The 26,288-nt window shown below is 39.0% G+C and overlaps 1 protein-coding gene across 18 annotated transcripts in view; it reads right to left on the bottom strand.

Moving 5' to 3' along the window:
- Positions 1-26,288, bottom strand: part of ESRRG (estrogen related receptor gamma) — a 563,558-nt gene that overhangs the window by 34,158 nt on the left and 503,112 nt on the right. For all 18 annotated transcript variants that reach the window (XM_066238122.1, XM_066238121.1, XM_066238116.1 and 15 more), the window contains one exon: positions 24,177-24,338. In XM_066238122.1, coding sequence (XP_066094219.1) covers positions 24,177-24,338 — 162 coding nt within the window. The remainder of the gene's footprint in view (positions 1-24,176; positions 24,339-26,288) is intronic.

Here is a 26,288-nt window from a genome sequence, read left to right as displayed (position 1 = left end):
GAGAGAGAGAGAGAGAAGCAAGAGGGGGAGGGGTGGAGAAGCAGATGGGCGCTTTTCCTGTGTGCCTTGACTAGGAATCAAGTCTGGGGCATCCAGTGGGCGAACACAATACCACTGAGCCAACCCACCAGGGCCCATATGGGATTTGTTAACTGGTCTATCTATTGCCTCACAAAATAGGTGCTCAAATATTCAATTTGTAGGAACCAGTTGTCTATGTCAGTCCCGACCAGGCCCGAAATAATGATGTGTTTCAAACTTTTCATTTCTAAATTTAATTTTGGTATAAACTGAAATATCCAAGTAACTCAGCATTTAAACATCGACTGTAAAGGTATAGGTCTCATTTTGCTCAGTGCTAAACTCAGTTTCAGCTTCTCCATGTTCAAGGCCTCGAAAATCCTTGAGTCACTGAACTACAGGAGAAACAGTAAGCTAGAAATAGAGATGTATTCAAAGCCGATTATATCTCAATATGAACCTTTATTTATTCTAGTCTGTTCTTTATATAGAATAATTCCTGTTGTGCTTCATTAAGATTTTTCACTACTTAACATTCAATGGTTGGATAATTTCTTAAAAAGAAAAAAATTCAAAGAATTTGCTTCTCTACTCCTATTGCAAACTGGCAGTTTTTCAAGAGGTTCCTTTATAACCCAGGAATAAGACATTTACTAACGTGGGAAGGAGACACGGATTCCTTTTGTAGCCAGACAGCACTAATAAAAAAGATGTGGTTCAATGTGCTATCTATTCTTCCAAGTTTTATTAATCAGGTGGAGAACCTCTCCCACAGGAGCAGCGCAAGATATTTATTAACACTTCTTCCCACAAATAGAACAAATGAACAGCAAAGGAGGTAATTATTAAGTACACTGATCCCTTTATCAACTAGGAAGGGGCAACCCAAAAGACGGCATCTGATTATGATCTTTTTCATGATATTTTAATTGTGCTTCTTAACCTGCTAAATTAAAAAAAAAAAAAAAACTACGGGGCAATCTCCCCTAGATCACAGACAAAGGCGATCATATCAATTTGCAACAAAACGTATGACTCTCCTATCTGCTTTAATTACACCAAGAATTTAACAGGCACATTCAATAGGATCACAGAAGGATTGAGAGCAGAGCGTTATCGCTCCGCCGATGGCATTATCGTCTCCCATATGTTGTTACGCATTACGGAGTGTGAACCTCTGTTTAATAATAAGTTTAGGAAATTATGATATTGAAGAAAAGAGAGGCTTGTTCAGATATGTCTGAGTCTGCTGGATATTCTGTGATCAGCTCATCTATACACCCTGAGCACGAGGGACCGATGACAGGTTAGAGGGAAATATCTAAATCAGCCTGTCTCTTAGACACAGTTAAGATATGGATTCCAAATATGCTCTTGAACGTTTATTTTATTCATCTTTACAGCGAAATCCTGCTAGAATTTCTCCCAGCCAAACCTTTAGTTGTTCCCCCCAAATAGTCCCTTTACCTTTATCCTAAAATGCTCATCCCAACCCTCTAGTGATCCCCAAGTATGATCCCAGATTCCCCAGAGTTTCAACTCTCAAGGGTTTGGGCTTTTTTTCTTCTGTCCACAGCATTGGGATCTAACCCGGGCCAATTCCCTGGTAATAAATTTATCTAAAACATACTTTTTGGTGAGATTCACGAACTGGATATATTCTGTGGATGTTTTATGTGGGGTTTTTTTTGGGGGGGGGGTTGACACAGAAAAGTTTCTAATTCTACTAGTCCTAGTTGATCAATTCCTATCCTTTCTGTGCGGCTTGCAAAAGAAATCCTTCCTAAAGCTCACATTCTGCTAAACTCCACTTTTTTTCTCTCTCTTTCTGGAACTATTTTTTATCTCTCTCCCAGAGGGAGAACTTTTTATTTAATCACATCAACAAGATTCAAACTTTTGGCTTTTCCACACAATGCAATGATTTTGGATTCTTGATTAATAATCCTTAAAAATTAGTTATAGCTCTTAAATACACATAAATGAGACATCAGCATATAGTCAGGCAACAGAGAGTCCTATCTCAACAAGAACAGCTGCTACATCACCTATATTCTTAGGGGTCTCTAAGGGCAACTAACCTATCAGGGGAGAAGAAACGGAACACCATTGAGAAGCCAACACTTCAGTAATATTAAGAAAGTTACCAGTGTTCCATTCTGAGTTAAAACACACTGTAGCATTTATTCCACAGGTATCTTGAATTGTCCTTAAAAATCTTTGTTGTTGTTTCTTCAAATGATCAAATTTTATACTGTTTTTCCAAAATAAATATTAATGCCTATATGGTGTTTTACAAACAGTGTATTCCATACTTAAACAAATTAACTCTTTAGGATTGAATATTTTTCTATCTACTTATTTGTCTATTTATATTACTAACATAGCTCTTGGTCCACGCTTTTTGTATGGTTCACAATGTCTTCCATGCATCATGCATGAAAATGCCCATTCTGCTTTGTACTAGTCTGAATTTAATGTTTATTCCCACTCAAATGGTTCTCACAGAATGCTCCTACCTACTCTGTCCCCCTGCCTCCACCAGAAGGCATCTGGAAATACAGTCAGGTGATTTCTGAACTGAGACTTTTTGTGAGAGAATCAGAAAATGCTAAAAATTCTGCAAAAACAATTCCACTCTCAAAAATGCCCATAGTGCCCCACTGGAACATGCTTCGAGTTGAGTGCACTGGATGATGCCACCAGAAGTTGCCTATACAGTGGCCATGTGCAATTATGATGTCATTGACAAGAACTAGTATGTCCTGAAATTTCCCATGGCACTGGACTATCCACCCCAAATCCACAGAAGTACGCACTTTTTCAGGTTGTAGCATTTTTAACAAACCTTTTTCCAACTATATCATTATAATGTTCTTTTATCTGAAATCGTTTCAAGTTCTCTATCACCATCAAAAATAAAAAAAGTCTAAGGGTAAAAATATATTTACTTATTTAGCACAAACATCCAGGAAATGTCTTCTGTGCCTCTAATGACCCCTGACATCTCTAGAAGAGTAAAGAATGACCTTCCTTGAACCCCAAGGCTGGAGGGTCACCTTGGCAACCTAGGGTGATGTCACATCAGAATTCCAGCGACCATCTAATTATGTTTTATTACCTCAACATTCATGCCTAATTTTGCCTCTGATAGGCTTATGACTAAAATTTGGATCAAAAGATAGGCTGCAATTCAACATGTATTATTATCATTATCTTATTTATTTCCATTGGTTCACTATAAAAACTATGATTACATTTTCTGTGCCTTTTCTCAATCTATTGAACATAAACATAGTGCTCACTACCATTCAACAGTGCTTTAACACAATTCTAAACTTTGCAGGACTCCATTCATACTCATCATATCAAAATGACAAGTAAAGATACTTAACATATCTTTTTATGTGTGTGTGACAGAGAGAAACAGAGAGAGGGACAGATAGAGACAGACAGGAAGGGAGAGAGATGAGAAGCATCAATTCTTTGTTGTAGCACCTTAGTTGTTCATTGATTGCTTTCTCATATGTGCCTTGACTGGGGCGGGGGGCAGCTAAAGCAGAGCGAGTGACCCCTTGCTCAAGCCAGCGACCTTGGGCTCAGGCTGGTGAGCCTTGTTCAAGCTAGATGAGCCCACGCTCAAGCTGGTGGCCTCGGGGTTTCGAACCTGGGTCCTCTGTGTCTCAGTCCGAGGCTCTATCCACTGTGCCACTGTGGATAGAGTGGCTATATATGTTAAGCCATATGGTCAGGCTTAACATATCTTTTAAAGAGATAGACCCATTTAATAAAAAAAAAGGATAGAAGAGATTATAGAATCTAATCTATTTTGTGTTTATGCTCAATACATGTTAAAATTTTTTTAAAACTTAGAAAGTCATTTCAAATATCAGGATAACACAAACTTCAGCTACCTTGCATTGATGTATCTCATAAGATGTGAATTACAATGACCCAAATACTATTCAGGAGATAGATGTGCATACAGAGCCAACTGTAAATTAGAAGGAACTCATAGAACCTTTGAGTCTTGGTTTCCCCATCTGAACCAAATAAAGGGGTAACCATAACAACCTCACAGGGATGTTGTAGGTATCAAAAGCACATGAGCATCAAATTCATTTGTCATCATCGTGCAATCTGAACATCACTGTGCATGTGGCAGTCATTGTCATTATTATTTTGTTCTCGGCAACAATTCACAATGGTGAAGGAAGGGAGGCATCCCTCTTGGTGAATTTCATGCTCTAAAACCCCCTTTTTTTTAATGTTAATCATCATGAAAAATTTCCTTTAAAACACGATTAGATATTTCTTGGTCTTCTTCAACCAAGTCCATTATATATTTCAGTTTGCTGATGACACAGGATTAATGAAGAAGGAAGGACCAGCATCAGTGGATCAGGAGGTCCATGTGGCACTGAGCTGCCCTCAGTGGGAACCAGGGAATGAGGAGCTCACATGCCACACCACGTCCCCTCCAAGTACCTTTCCTGGGATTTGATCTGAGTTTTATATTTTTGTGTACAGATGCTTATTTGCTATCGTTGCCCATGAGATGCCCTTGGACATCAATCTCCCCTAACATTTGCTCAAACTAGAAGAAGGATGAAGCTAGTTGGAATAGTTCATAGAAATATTTTTAAGGTGAGGGTAAGGGACCCCTTCACAATTATCATACCTCTGGAAGTTACCAGAAAATACTTTTTTTCTGTTCTTTTTCAGCTATACTATAGGAAATTAGACTGTTTGAAATTTAAGATATTATCTTTAAACAGAGAGAAACTGAGTTGAAAGACAGCAATATTATACTAACATAGTGGAAATTTCTGTCTAAAAATTATGATTTGTTTTTCTTCTTAAATTAGAAAAATAACTTGTTAGAAAATGCCCATAAGAATTAAATTATACAGCTCCATACATGTTTAAAAATAATTTCCAATTAACATAACATAGCAATGTATATTTACATATAGTAGTTTTATATAAATTTGATACAGATAATTGAAAAGCTTATGACATACCTACCCCAACTCACCAAGTCAGAGCCTGTCCAGATTTGATGTTTTTCTGTATATCCTCCTATAAAATATTTCTCTGCCAAAAATTCAAATATCTTTAAATATACACAGCACTTATCTGAGTGCTTAGAACATTTATCACAATGTTTATAAAATTTTTATAAACATTACTTACAACCAAATACTGTATTTCTCCATGTATAAGATGCACTTTAATTTTGGGGCCTGAAATTTGGAAAAAACATATTACATAAAGTTATTGAACTAAAGTTTTATTCATCATAAAATTCATACAACTCCTCATTCACGCAAAAAAGAAGGAATTGCAAGTAAAAAAAATCTACAACCACTGTATGACCCACCCAGGTTGTAGACCCCAAATTTTTCAAAAAAGGGTGTGTCTTATACATGGGAAGATATGGTTTTTTGTTTGATGAATAAGTACACATTTATATATTTGCTACAATGCATATTGCTTACTCGATGTACCAGGACTCCTTTCTCAGCATTACAAGTGAATACGTGATTAGCCACCTAATAAATATCTCCTATAAAATTTTTAAGAAAGCTTTAATTCAAATGTGCCATGGTGACTTTTCAGGGTTCACTTGCCTTTCTGTTTTGTGCTAAATACCAAAGATGTAACTTACAGCTCGGCCACCAAGTGCTAGTGCACACGCATCTCGGCTGCCCAGTGAATATCCATCGATCCTGTTGATGAAGGGGCATCCCATGAAGGGAGGCCTTCTCTTTGGTAATAAAGCTACCATATTTATTTATGGGTTAATTTATAAGATTTGCAAAACTGAATGCCAAACTCAAAAACCTCACCAGGGTGGATGGTTTATGACAGGTTTCTCAACCTCAACACTACTGGTCTTCTAGGCTCAATAATTCTTTGTTGGGGTAGAAGGGGTGTGGGCTGCCTGAGGAGTGGTGGATTATTTACCTGCCTCCCTGATTGCGACCACCAACATGTCTCTAGACATTGCCAAATTCCCCCTGTGAGGCAAAATCGTCCCTGAGTGGGAACCACTGGTTAGAGATGATGAAAACAGCTTTTCCTTCCCAGATGAACTATTCATTATTGAGAATGACAGTATTAAAAAGTTTCTTGTCTTGGCCTGTGTAGTATTTTCCCAGACCAGACCATACACAGAATTCAACAAGAAGGACTTCTCTCTCTGCTAAACTTATCCCCCAAGTAAAATTCCAATGTCCCGGAACAATACCAGGCCAGCTCCATAGGTGAATGGCCCAGGTAGGAAGCCACACTTGGTTTAATGTTCTCCTGTCACCATCTTGAAATTCAATATAAATTTTTAATGATGAGTTCTGCATTTTCATTTTGCACTGGACCCCACCTGTTAGGTAGCCAGTCCTGGAATAACTGTCAAGTCAACAATACCAAGATGAACCCATCAAATCTATGTTTTGACAGCAGATGTTTTTGAGATCCCATTGTGTTAAAAAAAAAAAAAAAAGAATTAGGTTGGTGGAAAAAAAAGAACTGGTCTATACCAGTAAGTTGGATTAGCCTAGTCAATAAAAATCTGGATATGGATTCCCATTGATCTGAATTTCCATATTACCTTCACTACCTTATTGGCTTTGGGATCTTGGGCAAATTGTTTGACTTCTCCATGCTTCAGTTTTCTCCATTATAAAATGGTTCAGACTCAATCCTCAGCTACAGCATTGCTTGAAAGAATAATTGTGATAACGTACCTCAAACAATTCACACGGGGCCTGGCACCTTGTAAATGCTCAGTGATTGTAGCTCCATGGCTATGATGATGTTGCCAAACATCCATTTGGATTGGGTTGAGAAAATAATATTCAATTTTAAAAGCATCATACCATTGAGGCTACATTTCCTGGGTTCATAGTGTTTGAGTCCTGTAGGTTGAATCATACTTGTCCAATATTACCCTATCACTATTCACACACACACACACACACACACACACACATGTCTCAAATTCAAATTTTACATATGCAATTGGGGACTTAAAACTTGGACCTGAGTTGACACACCCAGGTCCAAGCATCCAGGGCGACGCATCTGAACGGGCTGCACATGCTTGGCTGCCTACCTCTTCTCCACATTGATAGGGCGAGTGTGAGTGTTAATACATTTCATACATTAAGGATGTAAATTTTATTCTTCAAGCTGAAAGCCAGGTGATTAATTCTCATAGCACAGTGATCAATCGTGCAGGTGCTCCACCTGTATTAATGTTTGTTTTTGTGCGCATTAGGAGCAGGAGCACACCAATAACACAGGTGTCTGACACCGAGCGCCACAATACTCCCTTTAGCCGGCAAAACATCTGAGATCAGTAGTCAGGTTGCACGCAGCACTGCCAATTTTTTCAATTAGACCCATTATCGATTTGATGAAAAAGCAAATTAAACATACCATGGTGGTATGTAAATCGGTTAGAGAGCGTAAGGTTCTGGTACAAAGCTTCCAAGGCATGAGCTGTATAGCTTTCTTCAGCTGCAATGCATAGGGTTTCCCTGCCAACCGCTGCTACGTATGCAGTTCCTGGCGCTATGTGGGCTGGCTGGCACCACCATCCCCTGGAAAGACTGGAACTGTCTTTTAAAAATTCACCACAGTTTTGCAGAAAGGGAAAGGATGCTGGAACTCTGACCTGGAGAGGATGCTGAAGTGGGGAGAGGTGCAGAAGCAGCAGGAAATTGTTTCCATGAAGTGATGGCATATTTTGTCTGCCCAAGTGTAGGGTGTGGGGAGTGTGTCCTCCATGGATACTCATGAGACAGCTGAGAAACTTTACACACTGAAGCAAAAGGTTATCTTGACCTCAAGGTTTTGCGGGTTTTTGCATTATCTAAATTTGAAACCTCCTGGCTTGTCATATCAGAGTCTAACCTAATTTCTGTATCATAATTTCTTAAAATTTGAAAGACTGAGTTTGGTTCTTCAGTAAGAGGAGTTCTGCAGGCCCTCTAACAAGTGGGGCAGATGTATTGAAAATGGACCAGTTTAACCTTCCCTACTGGTATCATTAACAGAGGGGAAGCTAACAGTGAACTAAAATGTCAACTGGCTACTGCCCTATAAGATTATCTTCACTGATTCCTCCACAAGAAGCCTTCCTTGATCCCAAAATTAGGGATGCCACCATGATGTACCCTAGTATGCTGTGCTACCCTATCCATGTGCTCAGAGCACTGTGTGATCATTGCCTCGTTGCTTGTCTGTGTCCCCTAGCAACGTCTACCTTACACGAGGTTGTGATCATGTCTACCCCGTCTACTTCTGTATCCCACTGCGAAGCAGAGGGATTCAAGGTGCCAACACATTTAAAACAAATAACTCATGCTAGTCAAAAGCTAATTTGGTCAACTATAAATAAATAAAATATTTCTATTAAACCCATACTATCCCAAAGAATTTCCTTTCCTGACTACCTTTCTCTCGTAGACCACAGGATTGGGGTTGCCCCATGTGAGGCTCTAAGTTCAACCACAAAGAATGTGATAAATCTGTCAAGACAAACTGGAATCCGTCAATGACGGCTGGGACTGCCACCGAAATTAGTAGCAGGTGCACCAAGGTCATAGAACTATGTTCTTCACATCATATTTAGCAACTTGCACTGGAAAAAGCAAATAACTTTCACAGGAAAGGGACAGAGCCAACACGACATCAGTGACTGGACATCAAACACAGAAACCAAACAGAGAAATGTTGCAAATTCTAAAAATCATCAGATCGGTGATTGAGAAAAAAGTTTTTTGTTTTTTTCTATATTGTTAGAACTCAGAAAAATAGATAGACAACAGACAAATATTGAGTAAGGATGGAAAAGTATGAATATTAATTGCATTGAGACCATCAAATCTAGAGCCAAGAGATACTGGGCAGGATTCTCCGTTTTTGAGAATTTCTGCAAATGAATGACTGACTGAACAATTGTCACAGTTCATCCCAAGATTATCGAGCTGCCAAGCACATATAATTAGGAAAAACCCATTCAGATCAGAGAGTGCATCCAAACAATCTCCTTTCTTATCCTGTGAATCATATTATAATCAACATTTCACTGTAGTGCCCCAAGTTAAAACACACTCTTCCTTCCCTAGCCGTAAAAAGACATCGCATACTTGAACAGTGTTACAGGGAATGGCTTAGCTGGAGAATAATACATCCTCTAATCAGAGAAGCACTAAATATATGAAAATGAGAAAAATAAAAAAGTTTGTGTTCACTCCCCCCCGCCCCACACTGGGGAAACTCTTCGGTCCACATAGATGAGGATAAAATAAATCATCCAAAGAGTTACTGGTTGGTTTTTTTTCTTTATTTTTACACTTGTGAGTTCATTTTCTTTCTTTCTTTCTTTCTTTCTTTCTTTCTTTCTTTCTTTCTTTCTTTCTTTCTTTCTTTCTTTCTTTCTTTCTTTTTTAAAAAGGAAAACAGAGAAGATTGGAGCAGGCATTGCCTGCAGTTTCTGATGGGAGAAAGCATATGTCTGCTGTCATGTTGGCATCAGCTGTGACAGCCGTGTGGAAGTCAGTTCAGGCCCTTACATCAAAGTTTGTGCCATGGGAGGGACATTGTTAGAAGTTGAAAAAAGGCAATGTCCATTTGAAGCTCGTCTGTGAACTTTGCATGAACCGCTAGGAATAATGTAGTGTGATGACAAGCCAGTTATACCTTCCACTAAATTTGCTGTCTGGAATGAACTGAAATAGTGTTTGGTTTGTGTAATTACGTCCATCTATCTTTATATTCCAGCGGCATATCGCAAATTGAAAATACTAAAAATTGACTGTTGGTTCTGATATTTAATGATTGCCAAAGACAAGACGATGATTTATTGGTTACTTACCGATGTGACACATTTGCATCTTATTAGACGGAGATTACTATTCCTTAAAATGCGGACGAGGCCTGATCACGTCTGATGGATTGATTTGATTTGCAAATGTAATCAAACTAATAAGAGGGAAAAAATGAGCAATAATGCCTTGTTTTTCAACTGGCAATCACTCCCCTGCCAACAAGGCTGATATCCCTGACTAAGCAGCCTTTACACAGTCTTCCTGTCGCCTCAAATAAACAAAGGGATGCTAAGGGCTTGATGAGAGGATTACAAGCCAAGTGTGGATGCCACACAGCACCACACTTGTGCCGGGCCGTGGCAGGCAGGCGAGAACAAAAGTTCACAATGGGAGATGCAACCCGACCAGAGCCATCTTGAGAGAAGCAGCAGTGGGCATGGGCTCCATCGTCCCATGTCACTTCAAAGGCAGATGCAGGGACCTCTTTTCTTAAAAGCAAGGAACCCCGACTCCCTTGTGCAGGGAGCAGACTTCTGTTCCCCAAGGGGCCTCGTTTCTGAGGTTGCTTCCCCCCATCCTGCCACTAGAACTCTAATAGGTTCAGAACAACCACCTATAGATGGTTTGGAAACAGCATGGAAAGCCTCTTGGGCAGTGGCTGGCCTTCAGTTCAGTCTGGGGACCAGCACTGAGACACAGAACACAGGATGGGGAGCTGTAAAGAGGGAAACTGAACCCCCCGGCCAGGAGACATGGCTGGCACCCCATGGCGTCACATTCTGAACACTTCTGCTAGGTTCCTGAGCACATGCAATGGAAAAATGAAAACACAGTCCCGAAGGAGCTGCAAAGTGACATGCTTAGAACCGAAATTCAAAAAGTATTTCACAGAGTGGCCCAATGACGCCTCATTATCATAAACTTACGACACAGACAGTCTCCTAAGAATGACGCTGGTGGTAAGCCTATCTGTAGATAGTAGGTTCTCATTCTATATTTTGGTTTGGTGCATGATTAAATAGGCGTTGGCTTGCTATAAACATATATCACGCATGGTATTTTCATCGGGGAATTGGATATTGCCAAGTGTTTAGGAAAATGTCAAACTTGGATGTACAGAGCCTATTACCATATTCAGATAGCTCAAATATTCTCATAGCTGATGTTTTGAAGATCACCCATCACCCATTCTCAGCCCATGTAAAATTTATTCAACCCTACCCATATGATATGATCAAATTCAAATGAAAAAAAATACATAATTTCACTCCGTCCATATAAAGTTAGTTGCCTTGGAAGTTTGAATTCAAGTTTCATGGCCAATCCAGGGAGGTTAAAGCCTAAACCCAGACTGAGTATAAATGGGTCAGATAACTGACCAGGTTAATGAAAATCCTTAAATTATGAACAAGCTTATTTTAACTGAATAGTATATATTGATTTGCCAGAGACATTATTTTCAAAGACAGCATCGGCGTTTACATGACAAGCATAGGCATAGATGCTTCACGCCTATCACATCTCACATACTTGTGCTATCATAGCCTATGTTACCTAGATGCTAAGTTCTGCATCAAGATACTCCATTGAGTGAATGTCTGGTCACTGTGGGCCGTTGGCCATGTTTGCCAACCTTCAGCCTCCATCAGAGATTTCTTTCTACTGAATCTCCGAGAGTGAAATAGGAGGGTTCTGAGTCAGACCTCTAGATACATAATCCTTCAGGAAGGGGTTTGATCTGACTTATCGAGATATTATATCCCATCTAGAACAAAGATAAACAAAAAATGGATTTATGGCTAATAATCTGTTGTACATAATTTTTAAAAATATACCGCAATGTTTTATAGAACATTTTCACTGCTAGTTTATCTTCCAGAAATCTATTATCTGTATAAATATATGTACATGTTTGTATGTCTTGTAATAGAACGTGATATAATACAGAAAAGAGGTAAAGTTAAAATAAGTTGTTAATATTTAATCCTATGCATAAACATATATACAGTTTTCACGGAAAACTGATGGTGACAATACTAAATGTCAAATTGGTGCCCAACTGGAAGTTAAGAGACCTGAGTTTTAGTCTGAACCAGCTTGTGACTTCAGGTAAGTCCTTCAGCTTTCCTGGTTTTAAGTATCTATATCCATAAGTGACTGTATAATAAAGGAATTTACCATTTTTTGAATGCCAACGATTACATGTCAAAGATTGAGCTGGGCACTTTACGTATATTAGCTCATTGAATGGTCCTAGCAACTTCAAAGCAGACATTAGTATCCCCACCTAATATATAAACAAACTAAGTTCATGCAATATAGCAATATCAGAATTAAAACCAAGGCCTCTAACTCCCAAGACTCTATACTGCCCACTACAATATATTATATAGTACCTTCTGCTAAAATGCAAAATACTAGCAAATGATCTCTAAGGTCCATTTGGCTCAATCACCTGAGAATTTTGGGGGGAAAGAGACCTGCCTTTGATATCATTCCATTTATTTGAAAAGGGTAACCCAAAGCTTCCCCCAAGCATGTTTCTCCATAAGCAAGCATATTTGAAAAAGCTTCGAAAACTCCATCACAAAGCACTTTGTCTCAGAATGACAGCAACAGAAATCAATCTGCAACGCCTTTAAGTAATTATCCCATGTTTTCCCACAAAAAATTAACCCGAGTAACAAGCACAGTTGACACAACCTGCTGGAGCGAATTCCACACCAGGTACACAGGATTGTGCTGGAGACACCCAGCCACTGGGTTCTGCCGTGACACAGAAAATCACAAAAATGAGTCCGTCTGGCCCTTCCCTCCCTAATGTGCTGACTCTAGCAGGAGGAGCTCATCCTTCCACGAACCCCAGCTGCTCCTCTCCCTGGCTCCCTCCCCAGCCCAGGCCACCATGTGCCCTGCCACAAACATGCTGACTGGCGGAGGGGGCCCAGCACTTCAGGTAATTAATCCTTTCCTAATGTAGGTTAAGCAGGTGTGAAGCCTCCTCTGTGCTGAGAGGGGGAGCTGCCCTTTTGAGACACCCCTGCAGTTCTGGCATTTAATTGGGCTCCAATGATTCTGACACCAGTTGGCTGTGCTGCCGACCTGGGCATCCGGTCACCCACAGGCTTTGTCTCAATCCCGGGGAACAAACCAGTCCTTTCTCCTCCTTGGTTTTAAAATATGCACATTTTACAGTTAGGGTTGTGTGTGTGTGTGTGTGTGTGTGTGACAGAGACAGAAAGCTAGTCACAGAGAGGGACAGATAGGGACAGACAGACAGGAAGAGAGAGAGAGAAGCATCAATTCTTTGTTGTGGCTCCTTAGTTGTTCATTGATTGCTTTCTCATATGTGCCTTGACTGGGGGGCTACAGCAGAGCGAGTGACCCCTTGCTCAAGCCAGCGACCTTGGGCTTCAAGCCAGTGACCTTTGTGTTCAAGCCAGTTACCATGGGGTTATGTCTATGATCCCATGCTCAAGCAGGATAAGTCTGTGCTCAAGCCGGCAACCTCAGGGTTTCAAACCTGGGTCCTCCATGACCCAGTCTAATGCTCTATCCACTGCGCCACCACCTGGTCATGTCCGATCTGGCAATGAAGATATAAGTTCCTTATTGGAAGCAAGGCTATGTGATCAATGGAGACTGCTCCAATTTCAGGATTAACAAAGTTGAATTGACCAGGTAGCTCTCGGCATTCCTGAGGGGTGCTATTTATGCATTACATATTTCTTTTCTTTCTTTCACTAATTACAATGTGCTAGTACATTTTAATTCACATAATGATAATATTGAACCGCACTAAAACAGATACAAGTATAAAACAGAAGGTGAATATTGTCTTTACTTCAAGTTTGTGAACTTTGAACAGCATTCCTGACTCTGGTTGTAGGAAAATTAATAACCTGGTTAAAATAAATAAAAAATAAAAGCTGTTGATTGATTCAGAGAAAAAAATCATAGTTTTATTTTTCTGGTAAAAAAGAAACATTTTTTCTTAAGAGAAATACCACGGTAGTATAAACAAATGGAGGTATTATTTCTGTTATACAGCTTAAACTTCTTAGAAAGTTTTTTCAATACAAGTGATTTTGGCAGGTTAGATAGGATTTTCTAATAGAATTCTTCTAATTAATATTCATTTATGATGACTGAAAATTGGTCTAAACTGGGAAGGAAGCAGGTTGGTTTTAGGGAAGCCATATGTCTGTGGACATACCTAGGACTGGGTTAAGATATGACCTGATTTGTAAAAGGCTACCGATATGGATAGCTTGGTTCACCTTGGACATAGATTTGTCACAATGAAAGGAAAGCAAGTAATACCATATATAGTTAAAGGAAGAGCAGTACCTTGACTATATGGTCTCCGATGTTGGTTTAATAGAAAAATAGGAAAATTCACACTAAACAGAAACGAGGTGGATGCACAGGAAATTCCAGCTAAAGGTATCACCTTCTCTTCTCCTTTCTACAGCCTGACTATCCCGCAACAGAGGTGATGCGGCCGTCTCTTAGATCTCAATGTCAGAAAATACTCTCTGCTGTCCCTCACATCGTCCCTTCCCCCCAGTTGCCCATGGGGACTTCAGTTCAACACTCTTTCCCTTTGGCTTCCCCCACACCTGTGCCACTTCTTTTCACACATCAAAACTGCACTTTGTATCCTGGACCTGCTGGAGACTTACTGACAGAACCTTGGCCAACAGGAAGTAGGCTTAGTCACATAAAACACACACACACACACACACACACACACACACACACACACGGCCAAGATCAACATTCTTGGGGGGAAAGGCATACTGAAGAGTAAAGTTACATGGCTTTTCTATGTACTGAAGTTTGTGATCCAAAATTAATTCAGATGTTCCTTATGGTGAAAAGCTCTATTCTTTACAGCACACACACATGCACACATACTCACATGCACACATGTGCGAATGCACACACATGACTACCATGAGCACCAGTGCTCTCAAGTTCACGATTCTCTTCTGTGTGGGATGACTTGAATATTTATTTCTCTGAGTACTTACATTACTTCTCAGCTTCCATGAACTAATTTTGATATGTACAACCCTACAGCACACAGCTATTGTGATCTACAAAAATATAATGTCTTGGACCAGAAATTCCAAGTTTGGCTGAATAACACTGACACCTTCTTTCAAAAAGAAAACCCAGCAGTTACCATGTATTTTTCTGAAGAAATCACTTCTCTGCATGTGTGTGTTTAAACAGTGCCTCTACATTGCTCTGTATTCTATGGGAAACTGTTTTTTCTGATGCCTGAAGTCTCCAGCTGCCATAGAATTTATATCTCTTTCCTCTGCTCTTTGTTTTTCAGCCATTTTCCCTGAATGTCAAAGTCAATTTAGTGCATTTCACTTTGCTGAATAAATCAGAGGCGAAATCCTTGCTAAAAGTGAAAATTTGATTTGCTAAAAGGAGCTTAGGGCAACTATTAATCAATATATCCAGAGTGTCAAAGCCAAGGCCAGGATAGACATGCATTCATTTGGAGATTGGCTGAGGCAGATAAAGGGGGGATGCAGGGGGTAAAGTGCCACCAGCTCGCAGGAGGGAGGTGGCACTAGGGTTGACGAGAGGGTCAAAGAGGAGTGAAGGGAGAGATGACACACATTGGAGTCCCATTTCCTTCTTCTCCTTCCAATTCTTTCAGAGGTGAGGAAAAAAATTATTGTTAAGGAAGCATTTTTAGCATCTCTGGAATACACTAATCATACCAGTTTTCATATAACAATTTTCTCACAAGACATGGAAGCCTTTCTCTGTAACTTGTCAGGTAGCCTTGAGAAGAACCTAAAAGTCAGAAGTAACAGCTCCCTTTACAAACAAAATTGCAGAACATAGAGATACTGCACTTTTGGCCCGGTACCCAGGGGGTCAATATTTTGAAAATCCTCAGGCAGAATTCAGGCTTACTGAAAGATCCTGGGCCTCAGTAAACTGAATGACTGACCTTCCCATTCCAAAGAACTGAGCAATGACCAAGGTCTTGCTGAAAATGATAACATTTGAAGACACAACACATATGAAATCTGCAACACTCATGGATACAACATATTTTCAAAAGTATTGAGTAATCTTTCTCTAACTTGAAAGCTATAATTTTAATCTTTTCAAAGGTCAGTTGCAATCCTACCACTCAGTTAAAATTTTCAATGGCTCTGCATTGCCTTCAGTATAAAATATTATTTCTCAGAATGAAAGTCAAGATTTTTCATGATGGGGCCTATGCCTGCATCTCCAGGCTCACAGTGTGCCTTAACCCCATGCTGTTCCTTCCCTCTGTCCATGTGGCTCTGGGCAAGAGAACTATCATAGCCCTCATCTCTGGGTTACAGGTGTCAGCTCACCTCTCTGAGTCACCTGTCACACAGACAGAATCGTGTTGCAACTATGTGTGTACCCTTCATGCACAGTGTCTGACACAGCTCACTAGATGCTTATGCTAGGAAAGAAGGAAAGAAGGAAAAAGAAAAGGAAGGAAGAAAAGAAGGAAAAAATGAAGGAGGGGAGGGAGGGAGGGATAGAGGGTGAGAAGGAGAAAAAAAGAAAGGAATAAAAGAAGGAAGGAAGGAAGGAAGGAAGGAAGGAAGGAAGGAAGGAAGGAAGGAAGGAAAAAACATTAAATGGTAGAGCTAACATTGTTGATATTTCGTATGGTTGCAAGTCACTAAACTCACTTCTAGTTTCAGTTTACCTATAACTCTCAATCAAATTCCATGCCCAGTGTCCTGGCTGGTTGACTTAGTGGTAGAGCATTGGCCTGGCGTGTCCAAGTCCCAGGTTTGATTCTTAGGGCACACAGGAGAAGTGACCACCTGCTTCTCCACCCTTTCCTCTCCCAATTTTCTCTCTCTCTCTTTCTTTCTCTCTCTCTCTCTTCCCCTCCTGCAGCCACGATTCAAACAAAGTTGGCCCTGGGCACTGGGGATGGCTCCATAGCCTCACCTCAGGCACTAAAATAGCTCAGTTACCAAGCAATAGAGCTGCAGCCCAGAAGGGCAGAACATCACACCCTAATGGGCTTGTCAGGTGGAACCCAGTTGGGGTGCATATGGGAGTCTATTTCTGCCTCCCACCAGTCACTTAATTAAAAAAATTCCATGCCCATTGAATTCGAACAGAGTTGGGGAGGGGAAGCATCCAATTCCAGAAGCCCATTATTAGAGGACTTTTCCAGCCCTTCAGATGAGTAGCAAAGCAGCAATCTCCATGTTTCATCAAGAACTGTGATCAAGGATGCCTAGGACACACTATCCATTAAACATCTTGACTTTTACTGATTTGATAATGTGTTACACATTTCCTTTTTTTTTAATTCATCCCCCTTTCCTTTAATCTTTCATTTTATAAATGCACTGACAAAATTTCAGGATAGGGCCAGTATGTTCCATTCATGGAAATGTAATATGAGAGGCAGGTCAGGAATGTGGAACAAATGACAAAGACCAATGGAGAAGTGGGTGAGGATAGGGAAGAAAGATGTAATGAAGGCCCTCATAGAGTCACTGAAGTTATTCCGTGGGTTTGAGTAACAGCACTAATAGTATAAGTCAAACTTTCTGACTCTCAAGTTTATGACTCATCGCTCAAGTGGGAACAATAAGAATCAAACCTACCCACAGAATCCCAAAGGATTGTTGTGGACAGCAAGTGAGAGTTTGTAAAGTGCTTTGTAAACAACAAAGACACATATATGCATATTGATGTAGATGCAGAAGCATGATCCAGGGTCAAGATCCATGAATATCTTTAAATTTTTCTATAGTACCAAACAGTGCTAGGCACACAGACACTTAGGTACTTAAATTGCACCCATGATTGCTATGAAATTATGATTCCTCTTTGATTGCAGCTTCACAATGACATGGCCATGTAAGGGTGGCAAATATATTTTGGGAACAACTCATAACTGAACAGAAGTAATGCTAGAATCAAGGTCACAAGAGCACAGGTGACAGATGGTGACACAGGTCACACAAACAATGGCATTGAGTGGTAAAGAAAGGTCTCTGTGAGCACTTTGAACATTTGGGTGTCCCTTGAATCTGGGTGTAAGTCTAAGACACTGGAAGACTGTTTGTTAGTCAATACTTTTCATTTCTGGTAAGGGTGACTGAGGACCAAAAAGGAGTTCTTAGGAGATATTTCGGATTATTTTTTTCACAACAGATTTCCCAATTTACTAGTTCCTATTTCCATATCACAGTTGTAGCTTCAGAAACTGATGGGCATTTGGTTAGTTTTGGTTTGGCCAATGGGAATGGATCATATTATTTAGGACAGAATGACAACAGTGTTCGTACAGTGCTCCTCCTGGTTAATGAGCTCCTATTACAACGAATATTTAGCTGGAACGTTTTTTGAAATGGCTTTCATGAATGCTAAGATTTTGAATACCTTGGTTTTAATTGCAACAAATCTATGTGCAGCATCTTAGAAACTAAAGTGGGCCTTGGCCGGTTGGCTCAGCGGTAGAGTATCAGCCAAGCATGTGGAAGTCCTAGGTTTGATTCTTGGTCAGGGCACATAGGAGAAGTACCCATCTACTTCTCTACCCCTCTCCCTTCTATCTCTCTCTCCCTTCCCCTCCTGCAGCCATGGTTTGAATGGTTTGAGTAAAGTTGGCCCCAGGCACTGAGGATAGCTCCATGGCCTTGCCTCAGGCACTAAAATAGCTCGGTTGCCAAGAAATGTAGCAGTGGCCCCAGATGGGCAGAGCATCGCCTGGTAGGGGGCTTGCCAGGTGGATCCTGGTCAGGGTACATGCAGGAGTCTGTCTCCCTGCCTCCCCTCCTCTCACTTAATAAAAAAAAAAAAAAAGAAACTAAAGTAAACACTGAGTATTTTATGTTTAGATCATACTTTATAACTTGTAAATTTATTCTACATATAACTTATGTATGTAATTTACATGTATATTTTTTATTCATTTGATTTTTCATAATATAACTAATGGCTCCAGCAATTAAGTAATTTAAAAAATGATCCAGTTAGTACAACTGAGGCTTTCTGATTTTACTTGGAATCCTTCTACCCTCAGTATCACAACTACAGGCGCACAAGTATACAACTTACCAGGAACACTGACTACAACCCTCCAAATATTTGGTAATTGAATATACTTAGACCTATAGTAGTATTATTAAGTGCCAGGTCTTTGGTCTTAAATTGGTATTTTCTCCATTTATCTAAAACACTCAAATATTTCATAGTTCTGACATCATTAAGTTCTATGCACAAAAGAAAAACTTAATTCTGAGAAAAGAAGCTATAGTTGCTTTAATTCTTTCGCAGCAAAGTAGAAATCATAACTATGTGTAAATTTAGTTCTGAGATGGCTGGAAGTTGGGAGCTCAGGGGCAACAAACAGTTTTGTGCTGTGCATATTTTAATCAAATAAAAAATTAATAATTTATTAATAAATTAATAAAAAATTATCAAATGCCAATAATATAATCCAAAGCAGAGTGTAATGTGCTATTTATATACAATTCTCATGTCAACAAGGCCTTGTTTCCTACTCATCAAACCATACGCACATACTTGCATACATGGAACCATGCTTATGTTACAAATAGAATTTTAATCTTATGGTAATTATTTTCACCTGATTTTTTTGTGCTTTTTGTACCTATTACAATCACTTAATGATGCTACCAGTTTAAGATAAGTAATGAGAATTTAAAAATCAAATCTTCCACAACTTTGGTTGAGAGATGATATAATCTTAAAAACCAGTCTCTACATAAAATGCTTTAGATCAAGAAATGTATCTTTAAGTAGTGTGATTAGCAATGACTGTTCAAAAATATTCTCCCCCAGATTAATATCCCAATGTAAAACTAGTTAATCCATGTTCTTTAGAGATTTCTGTCATTTCTTGAAAAGTCTGAATAATTCTGTTGAGAAAAATTTTAAAGCCAAACCAATGAACAATTTTTGCAATATTCTTTAATATTTTTGCAATATTCTTCAGTTTTCACAAAATACATTTTGGTAAATGGAAAATACTGGCTTCTATACTTTAGACTCCTGGTTCTAACGTGAATAACTCTATGTATGTTTTATCACATAATTTTCCTTCTGTGGTTTTCTTTAAGAGATTAATATTTCCTGCTCTCACTTTGTACGAAGCAGGATTATAGGGTTTTGTATGTGAGTGTGTGTGTGTTTGCTGGCATTACAATAGACACTATTTTAAAAATGTGACTAAGAGCCCCAAACTTGACCAGAGTACTCTTCTTTTGTAGTTAATTATTTAATGTGTCTTGTAAAAAATAAACAAGTCTACCTGAAAATCTGCCATTTTTGATAATGAACACAATTGTCAAAACATGCATTCATTCCCTTAATCATTCAAAAAACTCTCTATCCTCTTCAAGCAAACTGTCTGACGCAATCCATAAATATATTGAAGCCACTTATATAGGTCAGCTAATATGGGTTATGCTTTTTATAAGCACCGACTGACGAAGCACATTCTATATTTTGTTCGCAAAGTTCCAGTACACAATAATGTTTTAATCAACTACAAAGAACAATAACAGATCTGACGGCTGGGCTGATGATCGTCTTATCAGACCCTGTGAAACCTAGCTCTGATATCTGACAGAGCCTCCATTACTTGGCAGCCAATTCTAAAAAAAAAAAAAACAACAAAACAAAAAACCCAACAATGGCAAGAGAATGAAGTGGAGTGTGCCGGGCCTCCGTATCTACATAAAAGAGATTAGAGGCGACAGCGTTCCATTTTACAGCTCAATCATATTGTGTTAGCATGCGCTTATCCGAGCGCGGACGAAATTGAAAGAGAAATAAAAAAGAGTCAGGCAGATAGGAACCAGAAAAGCGAGGCATGAGCAATTTCTAAGGATATAAAAGGATGCTAATGGCAGGGCCCTGTCATTCTTAAAAAGGGCTATTAGGGCACCGTCATCTGTTCTTGTGCCCTTACGCTCCACCAGCGAAAGTCAAGCATTTTCTAAAGCCCCTGTGTGATCTTCATTTTTTTTTTATAAAGTATGCTCATGTTTCATAACAACACATTTTTCCATTTATATAATGTGTAAAAGTAAGTTAACTAATTCTATTGGCTAATTAAAAAAAAAGACTCATTCCATATGTATTTTTCAATGTTGTTATTGAATTCTTTACTTTTTTTATGGAGCAAAAGCAAGTGTACAAAATAACACATTCCCAGTGGTGCAGAAAGACCACTGATCTTATTTTAGATGCTAAATTTGATTTTTTGAAAGTGTGTGTCTCTGTGTGTGTATGTGTGTGTTTTGTGTGTGATATTTCACACACTGAAAACAGGATAGGCTAAAGGGAGCAATGGCTTAAATTTTAGAATATATATATATTTTATAAATTTTATATAAATATGTATATATAATTTTTTTTAAGGTTTCACTGGTGTTACAAAACAAAGAATTCTGCGAGCAAACTATGGCTAGTGAAACCTCAGGCTTATATTCCAGCTCTGACCCCAGTTATTGGGTCTGGGTCATGTTATCAAGAACTAGATTTGACTTTGATCAGGGCAGAAATGTGACTCCCATCTTTATAGTCTCTTTGTCCACACACACCTCTCCCACACTGCAAGCACACTGCTTCTGTGTCCCGCGTCCCCCAACCCAGGTCCGGCTGGCATGCAGAGAGCAAGCATCCTCCCAACTCATCCTCTGAACCCTGCATGGCACACTTATTGTTAAAAATGTAAAAAAGGAAAGAAAGAAAAGAATTTCAGTTAATTCTTGCTTCGCTAATCTCTTTCTGAAAAGCCAAGATACTCCTGTGCCATCATTTCAAGCACCCTCGGGGTGTCACAAAACCCAGAGCTGTGAATCATCACTCCACAGTGACCCATTCCAGCCCCGCCTCTGGAGAGAGAGCCACTTGGGTTGGTCCTCATCAGCTTGAAGCCTCGCTTTCAGGCTGAACACATAATCGTATAGTAATTGTTTCCACCACTGAACTGCTGTTACTCAGAGCTATTTAAAGTTACTGTCTTCACAAAAGTCGCAAGAGCCCCTTTATGGTGACAAGTTCCTTTTGTAAGCTGACATTTCTACTTCGATGCACAACTGGGCCCACAGATGCATCACTGACTTGTTGTGTTTTTTTTTTAACCAGAGAACATTGGAAGGAGATGTCGAGTTTCACTGGTCTTTATTGTGCAATGTCTGTACAATATCCAAACATTGGCTTACCAAATCCCTTTCTCCAGAGAGAAACTGAGGAGTGTTCCCTAGATTAACAGATGTTTTGGAGTCACAGTGACACAGCCTTTCGAGCTGCTGTTATTAATAACAATAACATCATTATTACTTTGACACAGAAATATCCTGATTCGACTTCCAGGCAGCAATGCTTAGTATTTGCTTTGAAGGCCCTGGGACACATAGGTGAACTTGAGCACGTGCTTCTTCCCTCTCTCTACCTCAAGTCTCCCTGTCTGTGAATGAAGGACAATCATAATTGATTCCTGGGTTAGAACAATGGTTCTTAGTTGGGGACTGGCACCATTTTGCCCCCCACCCCCACCCCCAGAGGACCTCTGGCAATGTCTGAAGACATTTTTGTGTGTCACAATTCAAGGGTACTAGCAAGCAGAAGCAAAGGAGGCTTCTAAGCAGCCTAGGACGAACAGGACAGCTCCTCACAACCGAGGGTCATCTGACTCCAATGATTAATAGTCTCAAGGCTGAGAAACCCTGGGCTAGAATACTGAGAGAGTAATGATACTTTAGCTATGTAAATACATATATATGTTTGCATGTATGTATAAAATGATAAATTCTGTAAATATAAATCTAAAAATGTATCAGCGAACACTTCAACAAATGTTAGTTTTGTTTCTTTTGGCTCGAAAACCCTTCATAACACTTTCCTTCCAGGTAAGTTTATATTTATCATTCAAGCAAATTCTGACTGTTCCCACTGCCCCCATTCCCAAATGTATTAACATCTTACAGAATATCCTTTCTTTCTTTTGGTTTTTCTAAAAATCATACAGATACGATCACAATCCCAATCCAGTGTCAACTATCCATGGGACCCCATTCTCATCCCCTTTGTCCACGCAGTGGACCCTTGCGTAAGTACTATCTGAAGAACACATTCAAAACTCACCTATTTAACTAGTTTTGACTTAATTTGGGGTGCTTTATTAGCAAACGGTGTAAGACAAAGTAGCTGGTATAATACAGAGTGATGTTTAAATTAGTTTACAATTTGCTTGGCCTCATCTAGAACAGCACTGAACAAAGCCATTCAGAAATGTCAGCTGTGTTCCTAAGCACTGTAACAAATTGTCGCCTGCACGCTGCACACCTAATGACTTCAAATTAGCTTCAGTGCGATATCGCCTGACAGTTCGTTACGACTGTTAGCAACATAGCTGGCGTATCATGACCAATAAATTGGTTTCAGTGTGGGCTGGGAAAGGGACTTCCATCAATTTGATTAAAGAAATTACTGTAGCATTCAAAGCATAAAGACAAACTAGTTTAAGGGGACAGAAATAAGTTAACTGTGCTGGAAAAAAAACACGGCTCGTCGGTCAAAAACTTTCTTAGAAACCCTGTGAAGATCAGAATTCAAGCAAATAAAAACAATAATCATTCTAGACGACTAAGATTCTCAAAGCTGGTGATTAGGCAGAGGTTTGATGCTGCAGGTTGGGTCAAGAAAATAGTCATAAACTATTTTAAAATACTACTTGTAAGTTCCCGTGTGAGAAAATTCCTGATGTCACATTCACATTTCTTGTCACAATTTCTGTATAACTTCATGGTAAATGTCTAACTAAACCAGAGCAAAGCTTGTGAATAAGAGTAGTATAGAAATAAATAGTATAAATAGCTGCCATGGACAACAAAAATGAGTTATTCTTAAGAAGAAGAATAAAAGGTACTTTAAGACTGTTAAAAAAAAAGCATTTTTTTAAACATGAATAGAAAATGTAGAAGCATTTTCTTAGGAAAAAGTTCAGAATATTAAAAGAAATAAAGAATTTTATTTATCTTACATTGGCAATAGTACCTTCATATATTAAAAAATAATTAACAAGAGTTTAAGTTGGTACAGATATAATAAAAAGGTTTATGGTTCTATAAAGATCAGCAAAGCTCTACATTAAGTATGACAAAACAAACATAAAGGTTAAAAACAGTCCTAATGAGAAAATTTAGAATTTGCTTAAATGTCCATAAACAAGCCTAGGGAATTATTCATAGCAACCTTTTCTTTTTCAATTTTAATTTTTCAAAAAAAATGTACCTGGAATATGTTTCGCCCATCCAATGATAACCACCAACTCTCGGTCGGCCAAGTCACACAGTGTAGTGAGGGCTTTGATGTCACTGTCTGGGACAGTAGGGTCAGGCATGGCATAGATCTTCTCTGGCTCAGCCACCAACAAATGTGAAACAATCTTGTTATCTGCAGGATCAGACCAGAGCACTATAAGATCACCAGGAGCATCATCCGTCTTTTACAAACCTCAAAGCATGTTGTATTTTGAAAACAAAACAAAACAACAATTCAAATCACCAGCAATACACCCAACATAGTCTACTTATGGTTCAATATATGTACATTAAACAGTGTTCAGGAAAACTCACAGCAAGACATAAGGAGCTTATGAATGAATTCCTTTCTTCTTCTTCTTCTGTTTGTTTTTTTTTTTTACTCTACCTGCCTTTGTGGGAATGAAGCATTTGTCCTAGAATGAATTTTATTTTTATAGTAAACAGATAAGAGAAGTAAGATTGTCTGTGGGTTCACTCTTTGATTCTTAAGTGGGATTTGGGGAAGCAGATTAAATAGTATACAACAGCTTTGAAATAAAAATCCACAGTAAACCATTAACATCTAGAATCTAATGTTCAAGGCAAAGTCATTAATTGTCTTAATTCCTTTAAAGTAGAGCAAAGGTCAAAGCCCTTCTGCCTGGGTGAGTTACAAACTACATAACTCTATCTCTGTAGGATGATTAAATAGGAATTTCTTTGCTTTTGCCCTCTGCCCACATACCCAGCTAATCTTCCAAATACAGGCAAGACCAGTTTCCAGAAAAATGCCCCTACTTAAACATGACCGCCTTTTCTCTTTGGGGTATCAAATTTCTTTAATCCTCTATTGTCATCTATTGTCTTTAGTTCATTCTCCGGTTCAGGTCGACCTGTCTGAAATCTGTGATATATGCTTTTAAAAACCTTCATAAAATAAACACCAGAGACAAACAAAAGGCATCCCATCCAATGTGTTTTATTGCTCAGGGGCATGTGAGGGTTTATGGAAGGGGTCGTAAAGCCTTGCTAACAGAATGATTTTCTCTTGTTGGCCCTATTTTCAATTTCTGTTTGTTGTGTTGGATTTTATACGTTCTGCTAAGAGAGGAGATAGAAATGGGTAAGAATAAACCCCGATATTTCAACATTCTATGCACTCTTTCTCTAGAAAAGTTGGTAATTCAACAGGATTCTGAGTGAGCAAAGCTAAAGTTTCCTAGATCATTTTCCTTTCGGAAGTTCTTCACTTTTTAATCTCGACTGTACCTTCACATTGAAAAGATAGCATTCTTTTCATTCCCTCTAATGCGATAACAAGGAGAGTTGTCCAAACTATAATTTGCATTTTATGACATATTTTAAGATTTTATTATCATAGCTGCCACAGGAGTTATATTTATTGCAAATAATCAACAAATAACCATTCACTAGCAGTAATACCCAATTACCATTAAACAAAAGATTTGGGAAAAAATCTTCCCCAATGCTATATTTTCTAGTAAAAAATTAAAGAGATTTCTTTATTTTTTAATTTGCAAGATCTTTAAAGAATGACATCTGTTTCTTGTATTCACTATAGAAACAACACCCTGTATTTTTAGTTACGCTTGGAAAAGTTTTCAGCTTTCATCGCTCTGACAACGCAACAAAACCTGACAGCAACCACTCGATTCTTAGGATTAGAAGAAAATGCACCGATAAAGGGCAGAGACATGTCATGGAAGGAAATCCTGACTCAAGTTCTTACTTAGTACAGGGAAAATGCCCGCTGTTTCACCCAAGTCAATGGATACTTGACTTTGGGGGTCAGAGAAATTTGGTCAAAGCTTGGAAATTCCCATCATTCTGAAAACGAAATGGCCAGCAGCACTGTGTCTAGGTAAATCTTATCTAATGTTTCCCTAATTAGAATCAATAGAACCCAATTTTCATTCTTGGGCTTCTGCGGTCCACAATCAGTCAGGACCCAGAAATCTCCCCAGCCACTTTATGTGCAAAGCTCACACTCGCTCTCTTGACATTTATCTGACAGGATCTGAAAATTAAGTTTTATAAATGTTTGTTACCAAAATACACTAATTGGATGGACTCAGGAAAA

The sequence above is a fragment of the Saccopteryx bilineata genome, chromosome 1 (assembly GCF_036850765.1).
Source record: "Saccopteryx bilineata isolate mSacBil1 chromosome 1, mSacBil1_pri_phased_curated, whole genome shotgun sequence".
NCBI lineage: Eukaryota > Metazoa > Chordata > Mammalia > Chiroptera > Emballonuridae > Saccopteryx > Saccopteryx bilineata.
This window is presented reverse-complemented; position numbering and strand designations above follow the sequence as displayed.